This window comes from Octopus sinensis, linkage group LG12 (genome assembly GCF_006345805.1).
Source record: "Octopus sinensis linkage group LG12, ASM634580v1, whole genome shotgun sequence".
In the NCBI taxonomy this organism is placed as follows: domain Eukaryota; kingdom Metazoa; phylum Mollusca; class Cephalopoda; order Octopoda; family Octopodidae; genus Octopus; species Octopus sinensis.
In genome coordinates, this window is record NC_043008.1 from 22,006,541 (window position 1) to 22,019,040 (window position 12,500).

Consider the following 12,500-nt stretch of genomic DNA (forward strand, 5'->3'; position numbering starts at 1 on the left):
GATGACAGTGACAAAGATGACAGTGATGACGACAACAGTGACGCCGCCGCCGCCGATGCTGACGCTGCCACCGCCGATGCTGACGCCGCCGCCGATGCTGACGCCGCCGCCGATGCTGACGCTGCCGCCAATGCTGACGCCGCCGCCGATGACGACAACAACGACAATGATGACAGCTATGACAGCGACAGTTATGACGACGACGACAGTGACGCTGACGACACCGACGATGACGACAATGACGATGATGATGACAGCGATGACAACGACAGCTATGACGATGACGACAGTGACGATGACGATGACAGCGATGACGACAGTGGCTACGGCAAACATGATGATGATGACAACAAACATAATGATGACGACAATGATGCTGCTGCTGCTACTACTGATGATGATAATGATGACGACGACGACAATGGTGATGACAGTGAAGATGACAATCATGTACTTCCAACCATCTCGCACAACCGTACTATTCATCCAATGAAATCGCTTAGCAAGTCGTATCCTGCACAATACAGCTTAAGTGCAAAACCATAAGTGGGCAAAGCCTCTGTTGTCGGTTCAATTCCAGTTTGTCGCTGTTTCATCTAAACCACTAATTCGTTTAATGTCTTCAGGAAATGTTCCTTAACAAACGAATAACTGTTTTTCCTGTTTTCTTTGAACTGAAGTCAATCAAGTTAATTGCACTCTCATAAATGCATTAGACATAACAAAAGGTCAGGCAATTTCACTGGTTTGCTGCTTATGCAGGTGAAGCAAATGCACTTATAAACATTTATGCATGGCTGTATGTGTGTGTCTATGTATATTCATACACACATGCACACACACACACACACACACACACATACACACACACACACTATATTATTATATATATATATTATATATATATTATATATATATATATATATATATATATATATATATATATATATAACTGTATAATTGAATAAATGCATGAAGTGTATTTATTCATATATATATATATGTAGATTATGTAGATATAGATATATATATATAATATAATTAATTCGCTGGTGTAAAGATAACACACTTAGTCGAGTTAACAAAGGGATGTGGGTTCGACTCCCATGCAGATAGGAAAGCCTTCTTTTTTTCTGTCGAGGGCTTGTATGCCCCTTTATTAGACTATTTCTTTTAGGTCATTGCATGGTGTATTATTTACAGGATTTTGAAAATGGCACCGTATAAAAAAAAACCATTTGCACCAAAAGCATATATATATATATATATATATATAGATTATATATATATGTTAATCAATATAAAGGTAGCAAAAAATTCAATAGAAATTTTTTCCGCCACCAGCAGTCCAGTGAGAAAGAGAAAATAGTCACAGACTATATATATATAATTTCAACAATATTAAGGAATGGCCCTGTTAGGCCATTCGACTCACTAGAAAGAGCAGCCAAACTCAAACCGCTAAATAGTAGTAATTCAGAAATCAAAGGAAAATTAAAAACATTTACCCTAATCATCCTTGGACAATGCATTGTTTCAACGTACTTTTTAATTTAATTTAATTAGGCTGGTTTGCCAAAAAGTACGTCGAAACAATGCATTGTCCAAGATGATTAGGGTAAATGTTTTTAATTTTCCTTTGATTTCTGAATTACTACTATTTAGCGGTTTGAGTTTGGCTGCTCTTTCTAGTGAGTCGAATGGCCTATCGGGCCATTCCTTATATTGTTGAAATATATATATATATATATATATATATTATATATTAATATTATATATTTTCAATAAATGCATGACATGTGTATGTATATTCTGTGTACATATATGGTGTGTATATATATATATATATATTATATATATATATATACACACTACATATATATGTACACACACCACATACACACACACATATATATATATATACCTGAATATGTTTGTATGTATGTATATATATATATGTATAGGCACAGAACCTAGTGGTTTGGCTGTTGAAGTCACTAGATCATAGGTTCGATTCCCTGATTGGATATTGTATTGTGTTCTTGAGCAAATAACTTTATTTCACATTGCTCCAGTCTATTCCAGAGAATAATGTTGGCCTACTCACCTAGCCAGCAGGGTGGCATCATTTAAAGGCTAAAACATGTCGTGACCAGTGATGTATAACAACATCTGATAGCCTGGTCAGTCATGTGTGTATATTTATATGTGTAACACGGTATAATTATAAACAGAGTCAAATTTTTAGCCATTTCTCCATAGACTGAAACAATGATGAACAACCATAATTGATTTTCAAACCATATTGGTTTCTCATCAGAGGTGTCCACATCATTCTGACAGAGAAACAAGCTGCCAAACTGTTTATATACTAACCAAATGCAGTTGTTACTCAATGAAGGAGTCCCTAATTTGCATACCAAAAGTGTTTAACACTCTATAAATACCAGTGACCTGTCATCGGGGATCTTAGTCCACACAGTATCAATGAATGATATAATAACTATGTAACAGATGGTATAATTATGTAATATATATATATATATATTTATATATTATATAAAATCCATTCTGTCTGTGTGTGTGTCTTCTAGGATCTCGGGCATCCTCCATCTGACTGCGCTCAAATCTGATATGTAGATACCGATGGTATCAGGGCGTGTATAAGTCTTGAAAAATTACAAAGATCGATTCCAGGTGAGAATGCAATCGATAAAGCATTCTTTGGAATAGAAAGAAATCTATCTTTATTTCTTCTTTTGCTGGTGTCTCAAATTTAGGTTAAATCAGTGTTTCTCAAAGGGGAGGCCTATGGGACAGTTGGACAAGTTGTTTTGAGAAAATTTGGTTTAAATGTTTGACAACTCAGCACTGTCCATTGGACAGGGGGCGTTTTGCTCATATATATATATGGAGAAAGATCAGAGAGTATATTCCTTCTGTTGGTAACCAAATGTCTCTCTCTCTCTCTCTGAATGAAGGGAGGATTGTATGGCGCATATGTGCAAACTGCAATGTTTCATGGTTGTGAGACATGGGCCCAGAATGTGGAGGATATGTGAAGGCTGGAGGGGAATGAAACTGGTTTGCTCCACTGAATATGCGATGCATTGAAAACAGACATTAAACGATGATGATGATGTTGATGGGGATGATGCTGATTATGATAATGTGTGTAAGTGTTTGTGCATTTATACATGTTTTAGCAATCTGCATGTTGTACTTAAAGCAAATATAGTGTTGAAAGTCCTCTAGACTGTGGTGTTCCTCTTGAGAAAGCATCTCTTATTGACATACAGTGTTAAGAAATCACTACTATATGTCTATAGGGAGGCTTTCTTGAGATGAATACCACAACTTTGAAGGATTTCAAAAACGTATCTGCATTAAGTATGAGATACAGATTGCTAATTGGAACAAATGTCTCCATCACTAATAAGAATATATATATATATTATATATATATATATATATATATTTATTATATATATAATATACACATATATATACGCATCTCTTATTGACAACATACAGTGTTCAGAAATCACTACTATATGTCTATAAGAGAGGCTTTCTTGAGATGAATACCACAACTTTGAAGGATTTCAAAACGTATCTGCATTAAGTATGATATACAGATTGCTGCTAATTGGAACAAATGTCTCCATCACTAATAAGAATATATAAATATAGATATATTATATATACATAGTATCTATATAAATATCATCTATATATATTATAGGGCGGCGAGATGGCAGAACCTTTGCATATTTGGCGAAATGCGTAGCCATATTTCGTCTGCCGTTCGTTCTGAGTTCAAATTCCGCCGAGGTCGACTTTGGCCTTTCATCTTTTCGGGTCGGTAAATAAAGTACCAATTTCGCACTAGGGTGTTTATGTAATCGACTTAATCCATTTGTCTGTGCTTATTTGTCCCCTCTCTGTGTTGGGCCCCTTGTGGGTAGTAAAGAAATATATAATATATATATATATATTATATATATATATATGTATATATATATATATATATATACTATATAATTAGGTTCAGCAATGATTAGCTTCACCACACACCGAAGTTTAGAAATAGCAGTCTAAATCTTAGCTATTCCTTCTACTTTAAAGGGAGTTCCCAGAAAAACCAAAGCACTTGAAAACAAACCACGTAGGCAAAAGGGGAAAAAATGACGAAAATCATTCTATAATAGGTTACCTACGGACACAAGTTTCGGAATTAAGCCAGTATAAAGCATAAATAATAAATAATCATACCTTACCCGACTATTTTCATCTCTTCAGCGTAGGATTCCACAATCATAAATAATTGTATCTCAATTATCAATAATTGTATCTAAATTTGAAGGCACTGGAAAACATCACTTCACCTAACGGTATCAGAGAGATCATATTCCGTGTTAGTGCCGCTAAATTTGCCCTCCAGCGTGTTACCAAAGTAAGATGCAACAGTTTTTTTCTGGGAGAAAATACCATTATCAATAATAACAAATATATATATATATTTGTTTAATATATATATATATATATATATATATATATATATATATTTTATAGATTAGATAGATACACACACACACACATATATATATACATATATATACATATATTATTTTAAATAGTTTGGCTTCATTCCATTTTAAATAATACATGTAACTTCTTCAAAATGTGGTGAGTGCCCTTTTCTTTCATTTATCCATTCATTTACACACACACACACACACACACACACACACACAACACACACACACACACATAGTATATACACATGTATGTATGTAAGTATGGATGAATGGATGGATGGATGTATACATATATATATATATATGCATCTTATGTATATATGTATATGCATATATATATGTACATACATACTTATATATGTATGTGTGTGTCTATGTGTGAGTGTATGTGTGTGTGTGTGTGGTGTGTGTGTGTACGTATATACATACTGGTGAAATAAATGTGGCTGCAAACTTGAAATGAGCCGCGTGAAATAGATTCAAACAGAAACCTAACGAAGGCAATTCTCATTCTGATCTCTGCCATATGGGTCACTTGAAATTATATTTGCATTTAATATTTGAAAACATTTTTAGTATATATTTGACCTACCTTTAGGCATAATTAAATATACATACACACACACACACATGTATATAAACAATATAAACAAAAACACACACACATATATGTATATATATATATATTTATATACATATGTATATATATAAATATATATAAATATAAATATGTACATATATATATACATACATATATATAGAACTATATATGTATAAATGTATAAATTTGTGTATGTGTGTGCGTGGCGTGTGCATTTCTGTATATATATATATGTACATTATATATGTATATAAATGCACATGCACACACAATATTTATACATATATAGTTCTATATATACGTATATGTATATATAATATAATACATGTACATATATATATATATATATATATATATATATATATATATATATATATATATATATATATATATATATATATACATGTGTGTGTGTGTAATCCATTTCATGTCTGCATAAAACAGGCCATGAAATAATAAGGATGGTATATATATGTACGTGTGTGTGTATACTTATACAGACACACACACACACACATACTGGGAAGAAGAAGGTGAAAACGAGATCAGTAACATTTAAATCATTTGATAATTGAACAAATAACATTTACGGTGCACACAAGAACAGAGTTCAATCTGTATCAAAGACGGGATTGAATTCAGGAGTCAAAGGAATAGAAATCAAAGAACATTGAATTCTTTGTATGAAGTTTGAATATATTAATCAAGAGAGAGACAGCCACTGAGCCACAAAATGAAAAACCTAGACATCGAGGGTTTTCTTTCATTTCTTTTTTTTTCTGTTTACAATATCTGACTGTTTAATGAAAGGCAAGAGTTTTTTAATATATATGTATTTTGAAAGAAATGTAATATCTTGCATATAAGCTGGTTAATCCTTGATATAAAAGGGACCTGGAATGCCAATATAAGCAATACTTTGAAGATATTGATATATATATATATATATATATAATCATATATACATACATATATATATATACATATATATATATATATATATATATATAATATATATATGTATGTGGACCCCGTGTGTACCGTTGGCGATTTTTTTTTCCTCTGTCTTCCCTTCTCGGGATCTTTCCTTCTCCTATGTTTCCGACGAAGAGCTCCGCTCGAAACGTTAAACCCTCCTTCTTCGCTTCTTTCCTGAGCGTCCAATAATACTATATTTATTCCACGTCCTCGCATTGTTGTGTTTTTTTTTTGTTTTCTTGTTTGGATTAACTTTATATATATATATATATATATATTAAAGCTATTTTAAATATCCTCTGATCCTGAATACTTAACCGATGAAGGGATAGGCTGGAAGGATAGTATTTTAGGAAGGACATTTCTATAATATTTACTGCTTTTGTTTTCAGAGAATGAAGATCTGTGCCTCTGGACTTTTAGATTTTTCAGCGCCTTTAACATTGATAGGAAACAGAAGGGTAAAACTATCCTCAGTCTAGAGGCCTAATCCTAAATGCTTACAACATAGTGAATGTTGTTAAAGGAACACGAGGTCCAGGTTATGGCTTTAAATCAGGTGATGTGTTAATTCTACAATCCAAGAATTCATCACACAAAGGGCTGAATCAAATACCACAAGGCATTATGTCTGATGCTCTAAAGCAGTGGTCTTCAACTACTTTTTCCTGTGGACCCATTTGATTTCTATTTTATTCAACTGACCCCCACCATATGATGATGATCATCGTCTCATCATTTAACGTCTGTTTTCCATGCTAGCATGGGTTGGATGGTTCAACCGGGGTCTGGGAAGCCAGGAGGCTGCACCAGGCTCCAGTCTGATCTGGCAGTGTTTCTACAGCTGGATGCCCTTCCTAACGCCAACCACTCCGTGAGTGTAGTGGGTGCTTTTTATGTGCTACTGGCGCAGGGGACAGAGGAGGCTGGCAATGGCCATGATCGGTTGGTGCTGTTTACGTGCCACTGGCATGGGTATCACAACTACAATTTTCATTTGATTTTCATTTGATGTTGATTCACTTGACTCAATAGTTCTCCTCAAGCACAGCAGGTCACCCTACAATCCAAGGTAAGCACAGCAAGCTGTCCTGCAATCCAAGGTACTTTGAATGGGCTAGGGCTGGTTGTGTGAAACTGGCGTAGGATACAGCCATGAACTCACTTTATTTGACAGGTCTTTGCAGTCACAGCATATCTCCAGAAGTCTTGGTCTTTCGTCATATATATATATATATATATATATATATATATATACGACTTGTGTCTTTCAGTTTCCATCTACCAAATCCACTCACAAGGCTTTGGTCAGCCTGGGGCTATAGTAGAAGGCCCTTCTCTAAGCACCCCCTCAAACACATACACAAATGCTCTTTTCAGAACGCTATATGATCCATTGCACTACAAAGTTAGTCCTGAATATGAACTTTCACTAAACAGACACATAATTCCACAAAATAGATGAAGAGGCTGCAATATTCATAAAGTGTACGGAATAATTATATTATCAAAGAAAACAATGTAAGTTAATTCAATGATACATCTTCACAGAAGTGTTTGTCAAGTGAACTGCTTCGTGAGAACAGAACACCAAACAAAAGGTTGATTTGCCAGACAAACATTTGCATGATATATTATTAAATAAATCTACATCGTTTCTTATTTTTGAATCAACAAATGTGTGTATATGCTTGTGGTGTGTGTGTGTGTGTGTATGTGTGAGTGTGAATGTAAGTGTGTGTGTGTGTGGGTGTCCCTGTCTGTCCTACTTTTTAGAAAAAATACAACATAGCCATTGGTGTTGTACAAGAAAACTGAAAGGGTTTGCATCAGGAAGAGTATCAAACTAGGAAACAAACAACTGCTTAGTGTGGCTGTGTGGCTGTGTGGTAAGTAGCTTGTTTACCAACCACACGGTTCCGGGTTCAGTCCCACTGCGTGGCACCTTGGGCAAGTGTCTTCTACTATAGCCTCGGGCCAACCAAAGCCTTGTGAGTGGATTTGGTAGACGGAAACTGAAAGAAGCCCGTCGTATATATGTATATATATGTATATATATGTGTACGTGTATGTTTGTGTTTGTCCCCCTAGCATTGCTTGACAAGCGATGCTGGTGTGTTTATGTCCCCGTCACTTAGCGGTTCGGCAAAAGAGACCGATAGAATAAGTACTGGGCTTACAAAAGAATAAGTCCCGGGGTCGAGTTGCTCGATTAAAGGCGGTGCTCCAGCATGGCCGCAGTCAAATGACTGAAACAAGTAAAAGAGTAACTATCTCAATGAAATATGAAAGAGTTGAAGTGGATGTGCATGTGTGTATATATGTATATATATATATATATATATTAAAAATGGGAAAGGCCAGTTTATGGGATTACCTTAGGTTTACCGTCCATAAAGGGTTTAGCTTTATGGCCTATCATCAGATCTCAGATGACAATATATACAGCACACCTTGTATGCATATATATATGTAGATGTATATGTATGTAAATATAGCTATATGTACACACACACACTCACACACATATATATATACACATGCATAAATTCACATGCAGGTACATGTGTGTAATAGATCACATTTTATGTATGCTCTAAAGCAGTTAGCAACAGAATGGTCATCACACTACAAAAGACAAAATTACTTGCCAACCTTAAAAAACACAAGAACATAATAGACACAATGAAAATTGGCAGCTTTCTCTTTTGCTATGTGAATGCCAGGTGACAAAGCACTGCAACAATTTGCCAAGATGTTGTGAGATCCATCTAACTCATGCCAGCATTTAACATGATGGTGATGACAATGATGATGCCAAATAATAGTGATGATGGTGACAATAATAAAAGATTCTTCTTCTGATTTTGGTGATTTAGCCATCAGTTGTGTGGACACCCCCAGACAATGAAGTAGGGTTGCCCAATACGTAGATATAGAAGGAGAAGTCTAGACGTCGGGAGTTGAGTAGAGGTCAATTCTATCTTGTATTTTAAGAATAATTCTGTCAGTATTTGTCCATTACCTCCACTGTTATGTCGCACATTCGGATGACCTCTATTCAACTCCCAATGTCTAGACTTCTCCCTATATATCCATGTATTGGGCTAGCCTACTTCAATATCGGGGGGTATCCACACAACACCATCAAAACTTCTGGTGTTCATTACTGATGCCTGCTTGCTCTTTGCCAATTTGGTTCTTATTAATTTTAAAGCTAAAGAAGATATTTCATAATTTTTTTTTACTATAATTTGCCATTATTGCTATTATTTCCATTTTACTTCTCAAAGCTCTCAATTTTACTTGTTCTGGTTAATTCTCTACTAGCAGACAGCACTCTGTTGTCAAAGATCTCAATGGATCTCTTCACAATACTCAATACCAAAACACCAATCTCAAAATCTACACTGTCCCCAATAGAGCAGTTTTCTGAGCATGTTCTACCCTCATATCAATTCCAATTTCTCCAACATATTTACCAGCCTGGTTCTGAATATTCCCAGTGGCCTGAACTACTAGAATAATATTTTTTCTCTTCATTGCCGACACTCATACAATTTCGTCTTTTAGTACCTTGTACTTTTCAATCTTTTCCAGCTCTTTGTTCCCCACTCATGCATCCCCAGATATGGCAATATCTATGGTCTTGCTAAGGCAGCGAGCTGGCAGAAACATTAGCACGCCAGGCAAAATGCTTAGCGGTATTTTGTATGCCACTACATTCTGAGTTCAAATTCCGCCGAGGTCGTCTTTGCCATTCATCCTTTTGGAGTCGGTTAAATAAGTACCAGTTATGCCCTGGGTTCGATGTAATCAACTTAATCTGTGTCTCCTTGTTTATCCCCTCTGTGTTTAGCCCCTTGTGGGTCATAAAAAATTAGGTATTTTGCCTGTCTTTACATTCTGAGTTCAAATTCCACCAAAGTAGACTTTGCCTTTCATCCTTTCAGGGTCAATAAATTAAGTACTAGTTGCGTACTGGGGTTGATCTAATTGACTGGCCTCCCTCTCCCAAAATTTCAGGCCTTGTGTCTAGAGTAGAAAAGAATATCTATAATCTTGGTGCCCTTCTTCCTTTTGTCCACTACAACAATGTCTGGCCTCCAAGCATCAATCACTGAATCATACTGAATTGTAAAATTCCATAAGATCTTATGCTAATATTCTCAGTGACACCTTCTGGTTTATGCTTGCACCATTTCTGTGTTCTTATTTCTTTATTGCCCACAAGGGACTAAACATAGAGGGGACAAACAAGGACAGACAAAGGGATTAAGTCGATTACATCGACCTCAATGCGTAACTGGTACTTAATTTATCAACCCTGAAAGGATAAAAGGCAAAGTCGACCTCGGCGGAATTTGAACTCAGAACATAAAGACAGACGAAATATCGCTAAGCATTTTGCCCGGCATGCTAACGTTTCTGCCAGCTCACCGCCTTTGTGTTATTTCAAGACTGTACTTCTCATACAATCTCTAGTGAACAAACTTAGCCACATTTGACAAAATACTCTGAATGCTAAAGGGATGAAGACACCTCCTTCAATACAACCCTCCCCTCAAACAAGGGCTCTTGTATTGCAAATTCATTAGTGATCTCTCTAGTGTTGGAGACATGAAAAAGCATGTCACCTGTGTGCCATGCATGCATGGAAGAACAGACTTAGGAAAAAAGATAAGCAAGGCAGGAAAACTGGAGTGGAAACCATATATTATAATCATGGATAATGTTATCAGCCAGTTATTGTTATCATAGTTAATGTGTCACGAATATTTTACTTGGCTAAATGTTATCAGCTGTTTGTTACTGGAAAGGCTTCTGTCTCAAAATGAACACAGCAATAAACAGCTTCCACCGAACACACACACACACACACACAACTAAAACTTTTTATCCTCATCCTGACCCTCATCTATATCATCATCACTATCATCATCATTATTTTTGTCTTTTTTTTATGTTGGCATGGGTTAGATGGGACTTTTCTGGAAGTTAGTGACACACATTTCATGTGTGTGTGTGTGCATGTGTGTGTGTGTGTGAAAGAGAATTATAAACTGGAAACACAAATCTAGTTTATAGTTAACCTACATAAGGTAAATTATATATGTATGTCATTATCATCATCATCATTTAACTTCTGCTTTCCATGCTGGCATGGGTTAAACGGTTTTTAAAAGCCAGAGAGCTTTACCAGGTTCCAATCTGATTTGGTTAGTTTTCTATAGCTGGGGTGCTCTTCCTAACACCAACAACTGCAAGAGTGTAATGGATGCTTTTTACATACCACTGGCACAGGTGCCGTTTACATGACACCAATAACAGCCACAACTACGATTCCACAGGTGCCATTTTCATGACACTGGCAACAGCCATGGTTATGATATAACTTGGCTTGACAAATCTTCTCAAGCACAGCATTTCACCAAGCTCTCGGTCCCTTGGCACCCTTCTCTGTGAGGCCCAACATTCAAAGACCATTTTGAAGATCCTGCTGCTAGCAACGGCCACGATTACAATTTCACAGGTACCATTTACATGGTACCAGTAATGACCACATGTACGATTTCACTTGGCTTGACGGGTTTTCTCAAACACAGCATATCAACCAAAGGTCTCAGTCACAAGTCAATGCCTCTTTGAGGCCCAACGTTCAAATATCATGCTTTACCACTTTGTTCCATGTCTTCTTGGGTTTACCTCTTCCACAGGATCCCTCCACAGTTAGAGATTAACACTTCTTTACACAGCTCTTCACATCCATACACATCACATGACCATACCAGCGCAGTCATCTCTCTTGGACATCACATATGATGCTTCTTCTGTGTATGTGTATGTGTGTGTGTGTGTATGCATATATGTACTTATGTATGATATATTTATGTATGTATTTTTTATTCTTTTGTTTTTATTTTTGTTTCGGTCATTTGACTGCAGCCATGCTGGAGCACCACCTTTAGTCAAACTTATTCTTTGTAAGCGTAGTACTTATTCTATTGTTCTCTCCTGCCGAACAACTAAGTTACAGGGACGTAAACACACCAACATTGGTTTCCAAGCAATGCTGGGGGGTGACAAACATACACACACACACACACACACACACACACACATATATATATATATATATATATATATATTATATATACATATGCTTTTTATGTACCACCTTCATAGGAGCCAGTCCATGGCACTGGCAACGACCTCACTTGAATGTTGTTTTTCACATGCCACCAACAGAAGTGCTAGTAAGGCAATGCAGGTAACGATCATGCTTGAATGGGGCTTTTTATGTGCCACCAGTATGGGAGCCAGTCAGCAGCCCTGGCAACGATCATGCCGGGATGGTGCTTTTAACATTCCACTGGCAT

At 36.1% G+C, this 12,500-nt stretch overlaps 2 protein-coding genes across 3 annotated transcripts in view; both read left to right on the forward strand.

The window, feature by feature from the left end:
- The window catches only part of LOC115217828 (clumping factor A-like), a 25,153-nt gene extending 15,506 nt beyond the window's left edge, over positions 1-9,647 (forward strand). The window contains exons 2-3 of the mRNA XM_029787511.1: positions 1-328; positions 9,451-9,647. The exon at positions 1-328 is cut by the window's left edge and continues 31 nt beyond it. Coding sequence (XP_029643371.1) covers positions 1-328; positions 9,451-9,647 — 525 coding nt within the window. The remainder of the gene's footprint in view (positions 329-9,450) is intronic.
- LOC115217999 overlaps positions 1-12,500 on the forward strand; it is a 520,272-nt gene that overhangs the window by 99,781 nt on the left and 407,991 nt on the right. The gene's annotated exons all lie outside the window — the stretch shown is intronic.